The following is a 20,652-nucleotide window of genomic DNA, read 5'->3' as shown; positions in this document are numbered from 1 at the left end:
TTTCAGATAGTTCAAGTGGAGCAATGCTTTGGGAGCAGCTGGATGCATGTTTGCAGCTTAAAATAGAGCTTGGGACTTATGAAGTATGTTGTGGAATGATTAGAATATGCTTTGGTCAAGAAACATTCGATTGAATTGATCACATGAAGATAGAATATGCAATATAAAGTTAAAGGATGTTGCTGGCAGCTTTGTCCCCTTGTCAGTATTTTGACCATATCTCGAGAACCGTAACTACGATTGATGTGATAAAAAATGATCTGAAAAGTAGACGAAATTTCGGACGTCGTAGGCACAACATGTGATCACAGGTCGCCTTTATGTGATCGCATGGGGCCTTTTGCGATCGTAGGTTAGGTAGCAACATGGATTCGAGGTTTTTTAGTGGCAAAAATTCATCCGGAAGTGAAAAATGAAAACTTGCGATTGCAAGTTGGCCAAAAAGTGTCAAAATAGCATCGTATTTCATTAAAAAGGCACGTAACGTTTTCTTCAAAACCTGCGATCGTAGGTTGTGCCCATGCGATCGCATGCGCGTCGTTTTTGCTGTAATATAGCCTTCCAGTAACCTATGTTGGCGATTCCAGAGGTACCAGACGACAAAAATACGATTTTGGAGGCGTTTCTTCTCCGATTTTAGCGATTTCTGAAGATTTGAAGACTGTGGATCATTTCTTACCTTTAGTTTAGTAAGATTTAGTAGTTTAATGTTTCTTTCTATTGTTTTAGATCAGATTTTAGCCATGTCTGGCTAAAACCTTAGTTTTGAGTTCTGCAAGATAAGTACTTTTCATGTGATTGATCATTAGATTTGGTTTTTGATTTGTGTTTCTATCTAGATTCTTCAGTTTTGAGCTTAATGAATGTTTGATTTGAATTCTTGTTAGTCTGATCACCTAGCTAGGGTTTTATCATTCTAGTTAATCAATTAATAGAATCTATAATTGTTCTAATAAATTGGTAAAAGTAGCAAGTATCAGATTGGTTCCGTTTGGGATTTAACTCTGGTATAAACTGTAAAAATCATATCTTTACGCTTCCGAACTTGTGAGAAGTATTGAGTATTGTTGGGAATTTTACAAAGAACTTAATGCAATTTTTCTGATTTAATTAAAAGCTTGTTTAATTGAACAGTAAAAAGTTAGGGTTAATTGAAGAGCTTGTTTTGATTAACTAATTTAGGTAAAAGAGAAATTACTAGAGCTTGTTAGTTTTTCTCAGTACCAACTTAGATAGAACGCATCTCAAATAATCAGATCTGAGTTAGTTGCATGATTAGGAAAGTCGCAGCAAAAGCTGAAACCGTTTTTATTATTGATTTTTGTTTAGTTTAATATCACTGCAATTTTTGTTTTGAGTTTAATTCAAATCCCCCTTTTATATTTCCTGTTGCTTGACTAGATTGTGCCTAATGCAAAAAGACATTGATCATTAGGCTGTGTCCCTCAGGATTCGACCCTGCTTCCCTGTGCTATATTTTTAGCAGTGTTGCAGAAATCGGCCTTGGCGGCCGATTAATCGGCGATTAATCGTTTGGTGGCCTCGAATCGATTACGATTAGGGTGCTTGGCGGAAATTGGTCAAAATCAGGCTTGACGGTCCTTGGCGGCTTGGCGGTCCTCAGCGGGAAATATTTAAAAAATTAAAAAAAATTCAAATATTACACCAAAATTTTAAAATTTTAAATTTTTAAGCTTTCAAATTTTAAAATATTACACTAAAATTTTTAAAAATTCAAAATTTTAAAAGTTAAAATTTTCAAATACTTAATTTTTTAGGAAATATTAATTTTTTAAATAATTTAATTAATAATTTAGGGTCCCCGATTAATCGTCGATTAATCCCCACCGAGTCTGATTAATCGTTTATCGTCAGTCGACCGCCGAGCTACCGCATAGCGATTTTTACAACCTTGATTTTTAGTGCAACCAGCAGTGATAATTTATTTGCTTAATACGCGTGCGACAACGTGTTAACAGTGACAAAAATGGCCAATAACAAGATCTAAGAAATCAGTGAGCAAGATAGAAGTTTTTTATTCATAATGGTCTAGAAATGAAGCAACCTTGCTGGATCTCTACTTGAATCTTTCTTTCATGCATTTTACAAACACCTTGTTCTTCAAGATTCAACCTTCCAATGGAGAAATAAGTTCATAAAAGATGCCAAGTCTCAAAACAAGCAAGATGAGGCTAGGATTTTTCGAGGAATGATCTTAGGTGATGGAGGCTGGTCATGAGAGCGTTTCCCAAAAGTTAGAGCCCTTAAATAAGGATTAAAACCGAACAATTAGGGTTTTGATCTGCCGCGATTACGCTCTGCGTAACCTAGGTTACGCCATGCGTATCCTATTAGAAACGTGATCCACATTCAGAAAGCTTCAACTTGCGTAACTTTCCTACGCCTTGCGTGGGACAAAATAACCAACTTCCAATTCAACTTTAAACAATCATAACTTCTCTGTTTCAACTCCGTTTTAGGCGTTCTTTATATGCACATACATATATTAACGAGCCCCATAATACTATCTAGTTATCTTTAACTTAACACATATCGAACTGAAACCATAATCCATGCAAGAAGTCCGATATATAACTTTTTCCATATTACCCTTTTCTTCGAAACGCAATTCGAGGGCTTTAAACACTTAACCAAACATCGTCATCATCCGATAGGGTCTAAGGTCTATTCTATTGAAGTCCAAGACTTTTACTCGATCAATTCACGACCCACTATCCTCATAAAAGAAACATCCAAACTAGGTGTTACAAAGAATATAATATTATGGGTTGAATACCCTATGTACTCACCAGGTTTCCCAACCCGAACCACTCAATTTATTTGAATCGTAGATAATTAATAAAGAAACTTAGATAATGATGTATGTATCTGATGAGAGATTCTAGGGGATGTAGATCATTAGTATATTGAGACATTGTAAGTCTCCGTTTATGCTTATTTTCATGTATCAATTATGACATCCCCGATCTTAATAAATCAATGAAAACATTTCTCGAAAATACTTTTACGATACCAAATTCCACATTAATAAATAAATTTTGTATTAAATAAGCATAAATAAAAAGTTTCAAAATGACCGTAAAATTTGGGAATGTCACAGTTTCTAGGTTTTTCTATTCAAATTTTTTTTGGGTCTTAATCATTAATGTTTCCCAAATAATGAGGTTTTTCTTAAGATCTCTCTCTCTCTCTCTCTCTCTCTCTCTCTCTCTCTCTCTTATATTAGTCATTGTTATAATCGACAAATATTATGCATTTTATTTTTTAAATATCCTGGTAAAAAAGTTATTAGTGGTAGCAAGGTTATTTGGACATCATTATATACTTAACCAAGGTTCCAAAAATCTTGTAATTTTCGAATTACTATGGGGCTATGCTAGTTTAGTTGTTCATTGTATGCTCTCATCAAGGTGTATGAAATAAATTTTTTATATGATGCATATACCCTGTTAATTATTAATTGTTAATTGTTTTCCGCATTGTACAAATTTACTATCTATAAAACACATCAAAAACTACACCCTAATGTACCGCATTTGTAAGTTCCAAATCAACACAATATACAAACAATGATAATGGAAAATAAGTTGTAACTAGAACACACATTTGAGTGTTCATACCCCTACAACTAATACGAGGACTTCATACCTCTAATTCCAGTATACATGGACTTTATACCACTCATACACATTCGACCAGACCACTACTTGGCTGGAGGTTCCGTCCTAGCAATGCCTCAAAATGTCTAGATAATTTCAATTTATGATCATATTCTATTGGGGATTTCATACCCTAGTCCATTATCAATGATTCGCATATCGCGTGACAATTAAATATATTCTAAATTCTTCACATCAAATAGCTTTTAACATTTCAATAAATGAAGCATTCATAAACATTCAACAACTATGACATGTGGTCGGACTTGGGAAAACCACTATATATGTACTCACCTTGTTAGGTGGGTCACCCAACTATGAAAACTCCTTTTGCTCTTATGTTTGCCATTTTCCTTATTCCTCCTATTTGACTCTTATTGAGTTCATGAACAATAATTCGACAATTCAACACCATCCATAATACAATCCTATATATTATTGTCCATTGACATGTGGTCCTTTTTATGACAATTCCATATCATTTCTTCATACTACCACATTGGTCATATGAGAATTTAACATGTATTCGGATAGGTGTTGGTTACTAATTTACTTCATGATATAGTTCATAACAACCATATGAAAAATTCCATAAGTCGACACTTTTGATATTTCAATCTTATCACAAGTATTTAACCAATTTCTAATAAACTTTCCATATTCAAGAACTTTAATCATGCTCTTAAGCATGAGTTGTACCTTATCCTTGGTAGTGCATTAACCACTTGTACCATATTCGCGATTTACGATTAAACTAACCTTAACATGTGCATGTTCATGAATTACATGTTATCTAGTATCTATCCCCGATAAATGAAAATCGGGTGTTAAAAGCTTGATGTCCCAGTGATGTTATTTAATTTATCTTTGTCGTTTAAAAACCTAACCAACAATGGATTTATTCTAATAAATAACTATCGAATATTATTATTATGTTGTTGTATTATGATTTATAGAGTATAAAAGAGTTCTTAGAGCAACAATCATCACAACCATTATCACAGGTGCGAGTTCTAAGAAAATGAAACGAAAAGTTAACTTTTTTTTTTGTTTGTTTGAATATGTTTTTTGTCAAAGTAAAAGTGATTATTCACATTTTTACTTTAACACAATAAAACAACACTGTTATTATATATGTTGATATAATTTTGACTAGAAGTTATGAATCAGAAGTTAAGAAAGTGAATATTTTCTGAAACAAACTTTAAGATTAAAAAGACTTGGGTATTTTAAAAATGTTTTTGGGAATTGAAATTATTAATACTTCTATTGGTGTTTGTTTAAGACAAATAAAATATACTTTTGAACTGTTACATGAGTACGGTTTGTTAGGTTGTAAACCTACAAATGTGCATCTTAATTTATCTACTATAATTAATAATAAAAGTGTTGATGATAATGATGAGTTTATTGTATAACTTTACTGGTTATCAACAACTTATTGGGAAATTAATATATTTGTCTTTTGCAATTCAAACTTTAAGTCATTTCATGTAAGCTCCTAAAAATCTCGTTTGAGATTAGCTACTAGAGTTCTTAGATACTTAAAACTAAACCCTCGTAAAGGCATTATAATAAATAGGTCAAAAACTTTATAGTTAATGACCCATTTTGATGCTGATTGGGAAAGGTGTTTGAGTACTAGGAGATCACTTATCGTCTTCTATCTTGATATATTGGAAAATCAAATGTTGAATATATAGCCTTGACTTTTGTCACATGCAAAATCTTATGGGTTGTAAATTAAGTTGCATATTTGTTCACTAAATCTCTTAATGCAATATTCTTGCTTGTGGGAGGATATTGAGAACTATATATAAGCTAGGAAATCTCAGATGTTGGTTAATCTTTAGTTATTTATTTTAATATTGCTGATTTAATATTTTGTGTCAATGTTGCACTAACAATTTTCATTGTTATACACTATTGGGCTTAAAAGATGTTGGACTTGGAGTTGGGCTTGATGACTAAATAAGTGCTTAAGTAGACGTGGGTCTATACAAATTGTTTATACTTTTAAGTAACATGCTTCTTTATCTTTGTCAAGAGGTCCACTTATTTAATCCATCATTTCATCAAAGCATAATGTTATATAAAAACACAATCTTAATATTTTTGGATCACCAAATGTTACCTTTCCAATTGCATCCTCCTCGAACCAGAGTTCTACTCCACTTCAGAAATTCTACTACTTTGTAGCCTCATGTGATCATAAATGATATTGTATCACATGGCCACTTTTTGTTGTATCCCAATACACTATTCACCAAAACATATTTCTTATTCGGATGAAATTGAATCTATATTATGTATTGATAGATCAACACTTGCAACGTGTTTTTTTATTGTCTCCTTTCATTAATTACTATTTGGTAACTAAAATTTTGTTCACAAATCACACGGTGTTGCTTAGTCATCATATGTTGTGCTCATGTCTTCGTCAATGAAAATTTTGGAGAAATATATTTGGGATTTGGAATGGCAACAAACGCAGCTATAATTTATAGGTTTTCTTTACAAAAATATAATTTAATTAACCTATGTGGTTCCTTTTTTAATGATCTTCTTGTGGATAGTTTTAATTTTATTATTTAATTATTTTGTATTTCGACAAATTTATGATATCAATGTGCATGATTTATTCTAATTCTAAAATAGTTTTAAAAAGATTTTGTAGACAAATTACAAATGCAATGACGATGAAAGTATTTACATTTTTTTTTTCAAATATATATTTGTTACATAGTTGCCAAATATGTGGTTACATATTTTAATATTGAATCTTATTCTTTTCTTTTCTTAGATAAATAGAATGCTATGAACATATGTGATGTCAAGTGTATTTATGTATACAAATCCAAATTTAGTTGATATCAATCTTGAATCTTGATGCATAAAATGATACCTTATTGTGATTTTTTTGAAATTATGATGATTAGCCTAAGGTATTTGTTTGAATGAATTGGTACAATCATCCGATTAAACGAATCCAATCTTATTGCCATTTTTAAAATACGGGTTCGAATAATTTACAATCTTGTAAATAATTCCTTTTTTTTTCGATCCATCAAATAGGGTTCTTAAAACACTTCTATTTGGAAACAACACAAATCTTCAAAATCCAAAATTGACATTATAAATCATGTGATCATGTCTCATAAAGATCTTGACAGTGGATCATTCTGTGAGGTAATGCCAAATGACAAAAGTGCCCCTGCTCCCCTATCCACCATCGTTTTAGGGTCACAAAACAGTACATAAAATACATACATACACCTTAAGAACCAAATTAACTTGCATTTGATTATAGGAAAGTAACATTGTAACAACAACATGAATGATCTCTCTAAGTTAAAGTAAACCAACATAAATCAAGAATCCACGAAACATGGATACCCCCAAATAGAACCAAAAGAAAGATTAAAACTTTACCATTTGTACCCCTCAAGATTATGTGTTTATAGCATCTCTAGCACATCTTGTGATGATTTCACAGCCTCTATTATAAGGGTTAGCGACCCCTTTGCCCTTACAATTGTAGTACGAAGCTCCAGGTGTACCACAAGGTACAAGATCCCTCTTTAAAGTCTCATAGCTTATGTACTTTTTCTCCATTAACAAGATCCTCCTACTGATCTCAGATTCCATCATTTCATCTTCTGAACACCCGCCAATCGTCCCACTACAAACCCGTTTCACCATTGGATCGAATTCATTGTTTGTTAGAAAATTAGGGTTTAAACTTGAAACCCCGGATGAAATCTGGAAGTGGCAATGTAAGAAGATGAAGAGGAAGAGTAGAAGGGGGGACTTCATTTGAGGGTTTTGAGATGATTTTTGCAATTTGGGGTTTTTAGAGTGAAAATCTAAGGAGGATTTTGATCACAATTAATGAAAGAGTATGAATGTCGTAGTCTCTCACCTACCAGGAAGAAAAGACCACCCAGTAGTGGGTCCCTTATAAAATCAACTTCTACTTTATTTTAAGTTAAGCATTTGTTTATTCATTAAAGTTTGGGAACAAGGTAATCGTTTTTTTTCTTATTTGAAAATTAGTTATCTTGTTTGGAAAAGACATTTCAGATTAATTGCAACCGGAGTTGGTTAAATTTGAAGTAAAAGTATAAAAATCATGTGCATTCTAGAATCGCAGCGTACATTACATACTATAATAAAAGCCTTCCGGAATATAGGAGTGAACATTTGGATCAATGATCGGTTTTGGAGAATATTATAGACCGTTGACCGGACCGGATGAGACTTACTGGGTCCAGGTCCGGGTTTTCCGGTTCTTGGATCCATATGGACCGATACAACTTTACATGCATACGGTACAACTTGTTAAAACGTGTTTTGAGTTTGATACAACTCATTAAAACGAATATGTTGTTAGGTTTGATACGTTACAACTTACAATTCGTTAAAATGAATATTTTTTTGGGTTTGATGCGGTACAAATCGTAAAAATGAATGTGTTTATGTTTCTTATGCCTTTTGGACCGGTCAAACTTTGATTGTTTATACTGTTTTTATTTGTTTAAAGGATTGTAACTGACTGAATATAACACAAAAAATAATAAAATTATAGTCTAAACTCTTTTACAAACTCTAAATTATACGTTGGAAAAAACCAAATGTCAATTCGACTTAAAACAAATAAGATATAATTGTTTACAGAATTTCACAGAATACAAAAGTTTGAATTTTTTTGCTGAAAAGCTAAAATATTTTTGTTTTTATATCTCATCTTTGAAGAATTGAAACTCATCGAATATAACACCAAAAACAATAAAATTATAGTCTAAAATCATATACAAACTCTAAATTACACGTTAGAAAAAACCGCATGTCAATCCGACTTAAAACGAATGAAATATGATTGTTTAAAGAATTTCACATAATATAAAAGTATAAATTTCTTGCTGAAAAGCAGAAATATTTCATCTTTGATATCTCATATTGGAAGAATTGTAACTCGTCGAATATAACATCAAAAACAACAAAATTATAGTCTAAAAACACCTACAAACTCTAAATTACACGTTGAAAAAAACTGCATGTCAATCCGACTTAAAACAAATGAGATATGCTTGTTTAAAGAATTTCACAAAATATAATTTTTTTTTTAAAATAAGTCGATCCAAAACCTGTTTTTACCCGGAACTGGCCAAACCGGATCGATTTTGCTCAAATTCTAGAACCGAGAACCGGTCGGGGGTAAAAAAAATGGTCCGGTCTGGTCCAGTCCACATGTCCAAATGCTCACCCCTACCAGAATGTATGAAGTTTTAGAGTAATATTCTGGACTGGAGAAAAAAAAAGTCTAAATGATGAGTTCAAAGTTCTTATTCATTTGTTTACTTCTTTATGCATTCTAAATTTGTTTAGAGTTCCAAATCTACATTTATATTATTGAGTATAGGTTCATGTAATAAGTATTTTAGAATACTTGATTGTAGTGGAGGACTACAAGAGAAAATAGACCAATCTATGCATTATATTACTTCAGATAACGCATGTTTTGTTGTCAATTTTACTAATGATATCAACTTTGGTGGGTTGATTAACTAGGTGGATTCCAAGTCCAACTTAAATACTAATCATATATAGCTGTCTTTTCAATGTCTCAGATTAAACATAGTTATGTAGAATATTGACGACATAATGCCATTTACTTTGTAAGTATGCTTCCTAAAACAATACAAGTGTTTGTTATTAATCATTATGTGGAAAGTTTTGTAGATCAATCTATATGGGAAAACTGTTATGGTGACAATACGTAGTATGATGTCGGGAGCAACAAAGTATGTAACTCATTACCTATGATGTTGGCTCATCGGGTGTCTGTACAAGTGGGGAATGTTACGTATAAAGGTAAAGAAGTTGCTTATATTGGTCCTTCTTTATGATCATAGACGAAGCTTGCTTAGGGCAAGGGGGGTTGTGCCCCCCCCCCCCCCCCCCGATTTTTATGTCAGAAATAGCCCTTACTCTTTAGATTTTATACATATTTAGTCTAAAAATATAAAATTTATGTTGTGCCCCCCCTGCTCTCTGATTTTCATATATATTATACCCCCCCCCCCCCAAAAAAAAAATGTCCAAGCTCCGTCACTGTTTATGATGATGATGAATCAGAAAACTAACAGTCAAAATTGAAGATGTTGGTTATGATATAACATACTTGCACACTACAAACTTGTTGAAGAGTTCAAGTGTTTAACATGTAAGGATGATACAAAATTCGATGACGAAAAAATTGAGCCCTGGTGACCCTGTAACGTTAATTCTTTATTTTATTTTTCCTATTCTAAAGAAACTCAAACAACTCACTCGGGAATGTTTGAGTTGTTATCTTTGGTTGAATTGTCGATCCAATAATATAAAGTTTCACTACTCCATCATCACCCTAATTAACTATAACCACACTATTATTAAATTGCATGGTTCAATTTCTAATTTTAGTTTGTTATCCTAATAAGATTTTGGGTTTTATTTTGTATTGGATATTACGTTGGCCTATTAGCTAGTCTATAAATTTTGTCATTCCCTTTCATTGTAATTGTACTTCTCATTTAATGATAATATGAAACTCTAACCATTCTATGTCTTTTACTTGTTTGTTCACATGGTATCAGAGCTACATCTGATCCTTTGAATAATTTTACAAGTTTAGGTATGGTTTTCTTGCTTGTGTTTGTATTCTGTTTGATTTGATTTGTTCGTTTTCATTGATTTTGAGGGTTTCGTTTTGTTTGGTGGTTTTGGTGATTATTGTTGGAGTTTTGCTTTGCTGCTATTTGGTTTCATTTTCTATCTGTTGGTTTTAGTTTACTGCATCTGGCAATATGACACAAGATGATTCTCTTCAGTCATTTAGTACACAACTCGATGGCAAGAACTATTCCTATTGGAGTTATGTTATGAATAATTTCTTGCGAGGGAAGAATATATAGGGTATTGTGACAGGTAACAAGAGCAAACCAAAAAATGACAAGGATGCGAATTATGCAACCTTACTGGATTCATGGGAGACCAATAACTCCAAGATCATTACTTGGATTAATAATTTTGTTATCTAGTCTATTAGTACTCAGTAGGCTCAAGAATCATATTAAAGTGATATTTTCTAATTAACATATGATACTAATGGGTCACACTAACAACAACTTGACACGATTGACTATTTATTAGAAATTGATTTTAAGAAATATTTAATAAACACTTATAATTAATTGGAAATTATTTATTACATGGAAATATTAATTTTCATTAGTATGATTTATTAAGCTATGTACAACATTGTGGACTATAAAGACTTTTTTTTGTCTTTTACCAAAAAGTTAAGGTTTATATTTTATAAAAGAGTTTATAAAATTCACAAACTTTCTATTTCTTTTATTAGTCAAAGCCATGACTTCCTATATGCTATACAAGTTATGGGCATTTGATTAAACAAATGGAAAGTAAGACATGCCTAAAAGCATGGGGGAGCACTTAAACTTTAGGGGACATGATATGCTTAAAGTGATAAGGACCTAAGGATAAAGAATTAGCTTTATGAAGTGTGAAAATTTTCATATTGGTAATCATAAATTTGAAATCCTCTCTATCTCTCTTATTCTCTCTTGCTTTTGAAGATCAAGAGTTCAAGTTACTTGTATATTTACTCTCTTGAAGTTCATACTTTGGTTATGAACTTCAAGCTTAAGAGTTAAGAGTTTTAGACTAGCATCTACATCAAGCCGAGCCATTGTTGGTGTCTCTAAAGTTCATTATTCTTCATCAATGTCTAAGCCTCCCAAAAGGATCCAAAGAACTACAAAGGTTGTAATTTCTTCATCTTCTTCTTTGGTTGTGTTTCAATCTTTCTACAATTTGCAAGAGGATCCTTGGTGGGTATAAAGTTGTTTTATATTTATTCTAATCTTAAAGGCTTCTATTGCTAAATATTATGTTTTTGAACTAATTTTTGAATAAAAACTCAACAACTGGTATCAAAACCCACCTTGCAAGTTTGGTTAGATTTTTTGATTTTTGGAAATCTTAGTTTTTGGAGAATATGGATAAGTTGGTTTTGTATAAAAACAAGTTCATACATATTTTCTATGACAACTTTATAATTGTTATTATTTTTATGTGAAAAAAGTTTCATGCATATTTTATCATTTAAAGAAAGGTTGTTTCATGTGTATGTTGATATGTATGATGTGCATAAACTAGCCAAAAACCATTGTGTTTGTTGTTTTTGTTATTAAAATGGTTGTAATAATTTATTTATTCATATGGTATGTAATAAATTAAATAAGTTTGTTTTCTTGGTTTTTATAAATAATTTAGAAATTATATAGTAAGATATAATTGATAATCGATATCTACCCGGGTTGAATTCAAGTGGATGAAATAAAGGATATCTAACCATCTATTTGTTTTACAACTTGGATCATAGACTTTGATAATTAATGTTTTTGGAAACTAAAAGGGTATTGATACTGGCATATTTATACACATTTTAGGCAATATTTTAATACATTTTAAGTAATATTTTAGTTAATTGCAAAGATATGTGATACTTATTGTATTAAATTATATTTTGCAGCCAAATAGGACACTCTTGAAGAATAAGGACCAGAAGTGACAAGCATTGGAACTATGGAGGATTGGATCTTAAAAGAAGAAGATTTCAAAAAAAATGAAACCAAGCTTACGATATGTGACATTTATTCTCACGAAGTGAGGAGGGAACTTCTAGAAGATTAGTACGTGGAAGCGAGAATCCTTGTACAATACGGATAAATACCAAGCTCATGACATGAGGTGTCAAAGCTCACGGCGTGAGCCACGATTTTCTGAAAACTATAATTAGTCCTTACATTTATCGATTTAGAGAGCTTTTGGGAGGAAGGATATTTTAAGATACTCGAATTTGGAGGTCAGAAACCCGCGAAAAACATATTTGGAAGGAGAGATCACTTGAAGATTAAATCATTACACTCGGTTTGCATTATTTAATCATGTCAATTTCTTATGAATTCATGTGTTTGATTTCAGTTATGAGTAGCTAAATTAGTTTACTTTCGTTTAGCTAAATGAAACCTTAGATTTATCATTTAGTTTACTATTTATTGGATTTTATAAAGTTGGATTTATGCTTGTGTTTGATTATCCTTACCTGACATGTTCAAGTTTCTGACTTTGTTGCTTAAATTCATGTTTAGTGTAGCTTAGTGACCATTAAATTACATGAACTTGTTTACCTAGTAGTTTAGTGACTATTAAATTGCTAGAGCTAGAAGTGACGACATCTGGATCAAGTAACAAAAGTAACAAACTTAGCTGTGCTAGAGAACATAATTGTGACCATAATTGTGTTTGCTTAATTACTTAGATAATTGTTACATAACTCAATTATAATTAATAACTAATTCTGCGTTTGCTTGTGTATGACCATACATAGTAGTACATGAACTAGTGAATATATTAGTATATTGGACCAAGATTGCTAATTACATAATAATTGGTAACTAACTTTATTAATCCATAAATAGTAGCTAACCATATGAAAAATGTGGATTTGAAACTAAATGAAAGTGTTTTTAATATATTGAGTAAAAACCATTTTTAGTGGAGTGTTTAAGTTTTTCTGAACTTTAAAAATCAGATAAAACCCCTTTTTAATTATTGCTTGCATTTAAATTAACTTTTAGTAGTTTTGTTAGTATACTAAATCCTTTCCCTGAGTTCGATACCCGATTGTTCGTGCTATACTATTTGCGATTAGGTCCACTGCGTTAGACGTAATAATTAGTTAAATAGTTGGTTAAAACTAGTAGGTATAATATTACGCATTAGATATTAATTATTAAAGAGTTTAAATATTAAAAATACTAAATGAATTTCATTAAAATTTTGTAGTTAGATAATCCATTCTATTTACCATGAATTGTCATTTTTTTTCTTTAATGACTTAATGAAACAATAACATTCACTAGACACAACTTCAATAAGTAGATTCATGTCTTAAGAGACAATCTTGTGAGAGATATGAAATTGTATACACTTAAAGGTCCTAGTCCTAAACTATTTGATTTGAGCAATAAGCCTAAACATTATACCTAGGAAAGGTATCAATGTGATTGTAACCTCCCATTTTCACAACCAAATTTTTTTCATTTTTATTAAGGTAAAACTTCCCAATTTATAAATCTATTATTACGAAAATCGTTTATTCCAAATTATATTTATTAAAAACCAGAGTATCATAGAAAATGTTAAATCCTCAATGTTGTTAATGAGTGTGTACAGTCTCGCATTTGCCTTCCCATAGCTACCGATGATATCTGAAATAATAAACAATTGGGTAAGCACAAAACTTAGTGAGTTTCTGTAGCACCTGGTTCCTGGTATGTAAGATTTATCTGAGTATTTTGTATTATTGGCCTTGGACTCGGCGAGTTGGAGGCCCAACTCGCCGAGTAGAGACGAGACTTGGGACGCGGTTAAGTTGGTGACTCGGCGAGTCCATATTATGGACTCGGCGAGTCCGCGCTGTCTGATGAAACCCTAATTTCCAAGGGTTTGCACCCTATTTAAACGACCATTTGCGCCCCAACTCCGCCCCCTTCACCCTCAGAAGCTCTCCATACAGTATAACCCTTGTTCTTGTGAGTTTGAGGCTTTTTAGTGTGTTTCCTTGAAGACTTTAGGAAGGAAGAGGAGTAGATCAAGAGGAAGGGAAGGAAGCCAAGCATCTCCGTGTTCTCTCAGTAATTCCTTGGAGGTATAACTCGTTTTCCCTCTGTTTCTATGCTTATTACTCCATTAAAGTCCTTTTTGAACCATTTCCCAAGCTTGGTTGTGCATTGTTGGTTGATTCAAGTTGTTATCCTTTAGATCTAGACCCTATTCAGTCCCTGGAGCTTGGATCTACTGCCTTTATGGAGTCATATTGCACACAAGCCCTAGATCTACTCCTTTTGGTGCACTTTGAGCCTTAGAACCTTTATTGGTGATGATCTACACGTAAAGTTGGAAACTTTACGTGTAAACCAGGCCCTAGGAGCCCAGATCTATGAAAGGCATGGACTGGATTCGAGCAAAATCGCGTATTTGGCTTTTGCATGAAGCAGACTCGGCGAGTCTGGTCGCGAGTCTCCGAGTTGTCCCCTTTTCATTGTGTCGAGTTGAGTAGTGAGTCCTGGGTGGACTCAGTGAGTTGGTAGCCGAACTCACCCAAGAAGGAACTCGGCGAGTCAACGCCCTGACTCGGCGAGTTCAAGACAATCTTCTTAGATCAAGAACAGACTCGGCGAGTTGTTCATACAACTCGGCGAGTCACAACATAAATTGTTCATCAGATGAAGATGAACTCGGCGAGTTGTTCATACAACTCGGCGAGTAGGATGAAGGACTTAGATATCAGTTTAGAAGGAGAACTCGTCGAGTCAACGCCCAACTCGACGAGTAGAGACGGGTTGCAGGTCAATTGATTGGATAAGGACTCGGCGAGTCGGGGAGCCAACTCGGCGAGTTAGGTCAACTGAAAGTTGACTCTGGCTTTGACTTTTAACTTGATCAAGGGTAAAATGGTCAATTTACCCGAGGGTCAGTTAGCAGTGTTTGATTGAGTGTTTTGTGGGAATTATAGCCGGAGGATTTCCGGAGCAGCAGCAGCAGCAGTCAGTCAATTCCCACGCAGACCAGCAGCTACTTCGAGGTGAGTTTCCTTCCAGTAGGAACGGGTCTAAGGCACCAAGGCCGACCCGTGTAGACGAGATGTTAGCACTAGAGTGTGGGTCGAGCCCGTATCTCTTTGTTTAGTTAAGTATGATATATGTGTCGGTATGATAGAGTTGTCTATACTTGTTGTCTGTGTGATACTTGTATATTATGAGTTAGCGGTTGAGTGTGGGCAAGGCCCGTATCTCTCCGAGAGTGGAGTGTGGGCTAGGCCCGTATCTCCCAGATAGTAGAGTGTGGGCGAGGCCCGTATCTCCCGGTTAGCGAAGTGTGGGAAGGGCCCGTATCTTCACGAGTGTTGGCGAGACCCGTATCTCCCGGATAGCGAAGTGTGGGCAGGGCCCGTATCTTCACAAGTGTGGGCGAGGCCCGTAACTCCTAGCTGAATGTTGTATGTTATATGCTTGCATGGTATGAGGTATTATGGGGGAACTCACTAAGCTTTGTACTTACATTTTACAATTTTGGTTTCAGGTACCTCTTCATCGAAGGGGAAGGAGCTGGCATGGTAGCGGCACATCATACACATACACTGGTTTCCGCATTTACGAGATTTCTCTTGGAATTATACTTTGATATGTTGATTGGTTGTATGATTTGGCTTTTAGACATGGTTTACGTTGTGAAGTGGTTTGACCAAACAATGTTTTAATTATTAATGTTTTTCTAAAGTAATGTTTTAAAAACGAAATTTTTGGACGTGAAAATTGGGTCGTTACAAGTTGGTATCAGAGCCCTGGTTTGAGGGATTCAGACACACCTTCGGGGGGTGTCTGAACTCAAATCGAGGGGTCAAAAGATTTTGAAAAAGAAAACGTTTTCTAAAAGGTCAAGTAAAGTATTTTAAGAAGAAACGAAGTGTGTGATGTGCGCAACCGGCCGAGCTCAAGTAAGTATTCCCCAAAGTACCCATACAAGCTTATGTTGTGTTTATCAGTTTCAGTAGAACATCATGCTAGAATAGGACTAAGGATCTAGTAGTGATGCCTTATGTGCCTGCTTTATGTGCTTCAGTGTATGAAAATTGCATGCTAGAATCGAGTAGACAACAGTAGGATAGCCTGTTAGGTTATGCCTGATAGTATGAGTTTAGCTCTGTATGCTAGATCAGTTTCTCTCTATGAGAGCAGATTTGCCTGAGATTGTTCCCTTAGTTCGAATGCTGCTTGCTTTGTGCTTTGAGGGACTCTGAGTGGTGGGAGTTAGCCATTAGGTGAATACGTCACGTCACATGTGATCAGGGTTGAATAATCTTAGAGTGCTGGATTTGGCCCTATTGCGCAGCTCTCGTTTGAGTCTAACCGTTGTAGGGATGAGCCTGTTACTCGAAGGATTATCCGAGCCTCACCACATGTGATGGTATTCAGGTAATGGTTAATTGGCACTACTAAGAGGCCTTCAGCAGCTGAGGACCTGGTAGGGTGGAGCCTGAGATTTCCCTAGGGCAAGCCTAGGATAAGTATAGCAGTGATCAGCCGTAGTGGAAGGGATCTGGTGGAGTCGAGACAGTCCTTGAAGAAGGTACAGATAGATGTGGAAGGTAGTATGGGCCCGTACTACTGAAAGCAGAGGATCCGTACCCGAACCAAGGAAGGCTAAGATAAGACCAGGGAACTTATAAGTAGTTGTGATCCCTCAAGAAGTATCAGTATCACTAATGATTGTTATTATGTATTGCAGAATGGTGGTACTACGATCGAGGCCGATAGATGGCAATTCAGGAGAGGGGTCAGGTTCGGGATCAAGTTCCGAGCCAGTAGATGAGGGACTATGCGAGTTCATCGCGTCAGAGATCACCAGGGGTATCCTTGAGTCGACCCCCATTATCTTCGGGTCGATCAAGGAAGGGATCATCGAGCTGATGGAGGATCGCCTCAGGGCGTTCAGGAGTGACATGGCATCTGGCCAGTCGGGATCTCGCACGCTGTCCTTTAAGGACTTCAGGGGCAGTGGTGCGTCGGATTTCCACGGGGTGAAAGACCCCATTGTGGGTGACTCGTTGGGAGCCTCAGCGATCGAGGCTATGACTTGGTCGGATTTTGTGACTAGATTCAGGGCAGAGTTTGCACCGGCTGTCGAGCTTCAGCAGCTGGCCAGGGAGTTTTTGGACATGAGGCAGACGACGGAGACTGTGGCGGAGATCACCGCCAAGTTCCGGGAGAGGGCTTTGTAGGTGCCCCAGTATGCGGGTGACGAGGATATGAGGAGGACCCATTATCATGATATGCTACGGGCTGACATCCGGGAGCATGTTAGCTTTTCAGCTTGCCCTACCCTGGAGTCCATGATTGCCATGGCGAGGGAAAGGGAGATCGATTTAGAGCACATTCGGAAGAGGAACGCAGAGGCGGGGCAGGTGATTAGGGATTCAGGAAAGAAGCCCAGGGGATCAGATGGGAGGCCGAAAGGCCAAGGGGGACCTGGCTGCTGCGGGAAATGCGACAGGACGCATGAGGGAGCATGTAGGATGGGATCAGCAGGCTGCTACAAGTGCGGCAAGGCAGGGCACTTTAGCAGGGATTGTACTACTCCTGTTTCGGCTATTCAGACTTCGGAGTTGTTGTGTTTTCACTACAACCAGAGGGGCCACAAGAAGGACAATTGCCCCCAGTTGACAACATCTGCGCCAGTAAAGGCGCCAGCTCCAACGACCTTGCGGATCACTGATGGCCGGCAAGGCAAGGCAGAGGCTCCGATGGTGAGGAGTCGGGCATTTCAGCTGACTACCGAGGAGGCACGCGCCGCACCCGACGTGGTGACGGGTATGATTCTTTCCTTCTACTTTATTTTATGATGTTATGATATTGATATGTGCTCTGTGTGTATATGTATGCATTAGGATCGTTCCATGTGAACGACATCCCAGTTCAGGTGTTGTTCGACTCGGGTGCCTCCCGATCATTTGTTTCCCTTGAGCTTAGCAAGAAGTTTCCTAAGTCTTCAGGCATATTGGATTGCCCTTTAGAGGTAGAGATTGCTGATGATCGATCGGTGCGAGCATCGATGGTGTTTCGGGATTGCGTATTGCGTTTGTTTGAGGAGCACTACTTGGTAGACTTGGTTCCCATTCCGTTGCGCGGGAACAAGGTGATTATAGGCATGGATTGGTTGAGCCCTAATGGGGCGGTGATAGACTGCGCACAGCAGCTAGTGCGAGTCAGGACCCCAGGTGGGGGAGAGTTGGTGATTCATGGCGAGAGGCCACATTGCGGACCCACTGTATGTTCAGCAGCGAGGGCTAGACGCTATCTTCAGCAGGGATGCGCAGGATATGTCGCATATGTGATTAATACCCGGGAGGCGGGTAAGGCGACAGTAAGCGAGGTTCCAGTGGTTCGAGATTTCGCAGTTGTTTTCCCAGAGGAGCTTCTTGGGATACCTCCGGAACGACAGGTAGAGTTCAGGATTGACCTCGTTCCTGGTGCGGCTCCGATAACCAAGGCACCATATCGGTTGGCTCCTCCCGAGATGCAAGAGTTGTCTACGCAGCTGCAGGAGCTGCTAGACAAGGGATTTATTCGTCCGAGCAGTTCACCCTGGGGAGCCCCGATCCTGTTTGTGAAGAAGAAGGATGGGTCGCACCGGATGTACATAGACTACCGGGAGATGAATAAGGTAACGGTGAAGAACCGTTACCCACTCCCGAGGATTGATGATCTCTTTTACCAGCTTCAGGGAGCGTCTTGGTTTTCCAAGATCGATTTGCGTTCGGGATACCATCAGATGAGGGTCAGAGAGGAGGATGCACAGAAGACCGCGTTTCGGACGCGCTATGGCCATTATTAGTTCGTGGTGATGCCGTTTGGGCTCACCAATGCTCCTGCCGCGTTCATGGACCTCATGAACCGCGTATGCAGACCGATGCTGGGTCGGTCTGTGATAGTTTTCATTGACGACATCTTGGTTTATTCCAAGACACAGGAGGAGCATGAGGAGCATCTGAGAGAGGTATTGGAGACCCTGAGGAGGGAGAGCTTGTATGCCAAGTTCTCCAAGTGTGAGTTTTGGTTGCGCGAGGTGTAATTTCTCGGACACCTTGTCAACCAGAACGGGATTCTAGTCAACCCGGCCAAGGTCGAGGCCGTGATGAGATGGGAGGTTCCTAAGTCTCCATCCGAGATTTGGAGCTTCCTGGGATTAGCAGGCTACTATCAGAGATTCATTCATGATTTCTCCAAGATAGTCGTACCCCTGACGCGGCTGACGAAGAAAGTCGTAGTCTTTCGGTGGGGACCCGAGCAGCAGGCTGCGTTTGAGACGCTGAGATAGAGATTGTGCGAGACGCCAATCTTAGCCCTGCCAGAGGGCGTAGAGGATTTTGTGGTTTACTGTGACGTGTCCATTTCAGGGTTGGGCGCGGTACTGATGCAGAGGGGGCATGTCATTGCCTACGCTTCGAGGCAGCTCAAGCCCCACGAGGCGAACTACCCGACGCATGATTTGGAGTTGGGGGCGGTGGTTTTTGCCCTCAAGATTTGGTGGCATTACCTCTACAGGGTTCGATGTACCATCTACACGGACCACAAGAGTTTGAGGTACCTCATGGATCAGCCGAATCTGAACATGAGGCAACGTCGGTGGTTGGACGTGGTGAAAGATTATGATTGTCGGATCCTTTACCACCCTGGGAAGGTCATTGTGGTGGCCGATGCGCTTAGCCGCAAGGCGGCGCCGATCAGGGATATTTGCATGAGGATGACCGTAATGACTCCCCTGTTGGAGCAAATTCGGGAGGCTCAACAGGAGGCTATCAAGGAGGAGCATCGGAAGAGCGAGCGTGTGGTGGGTCAGGTTTCCTCCTTCGATTATGATAGCCGAGGACTATTGACACTACACCGTAGTGTGTGGGTGCCGTATCTCGGAGGCGTGCCCCAGATCTTGATGGAAGAGGCGCATAAATCCCGATTCTCTATTCATCTAGAGGCGACGACGATGTATAGGGATCTCCATCTAGATTATTGGTGGCCCTGCATGAAGCGGGATGTGGTTTGGTACGTCGAGCGGTGCTTGACCTGTAGGAAGGTCAAGGCCGAACATCAGAGGCCGCATGGTAAGATGCAGCCGTTGGATATTCCACTGTGGAAATGGGAAGATATCATGATGGATTTTATCACGAAGCTTCCCAGGACTGCGCGTGGAGTAGATTCGATTTGGTTCATCGTGGATCGATTGACCAAGAGCGCCCATTTTATTCCGATCTAGGAGAGCATCTCGGCCGAAAAACTGGCAGATA

General features: G+C 37.3%; 1 protein-coding gene across 1 annotated transcript; it reads right to left on the bottom strand.

Annotated features, from left to right (window-relative positions):
• Nucleotides 1–6,957: 6,957 nt before the first annotated feature.
• LOC145094991 (protein RALF-like 24) lies at nt 6,958–7,589 on the bottom strand. Its single transcript, XM_079032940.1, has one exon. The coding sequence runs from the start codon at nt 7,494–7,496 to the stop codon at nt 7,131–7,133; it is 366 nt and encodes a 121-aa protein (XP_078889066.1). The 5' UTR covers nt 7,497–7,589; the 3' UTR covers nt 6,958–7,130.
• Between the last annotated feature and the right edge of the window lie 13,063 nt (nt 7,590–20,652).

This window comes from Lactuca serriola, chromosome 1 (assembly GCF_051521515.1).
Source record: "Lactuca serriola cultivar US96UC23 chromosome 1, Lser_US96UC23_V15, whole genome shotgun sequence".
NCBI lineage: Eukaryota > Viridiplantae > Streptophyta > Magnoliopsida > Asterales > Asteraceae > Lactuca > Lactuca serriola.
The sequence above is the reverse complement of the archived record's forward strand: the minus strand, read 5'-3'. Positions and strand labels throughout refer to the sequence as shown.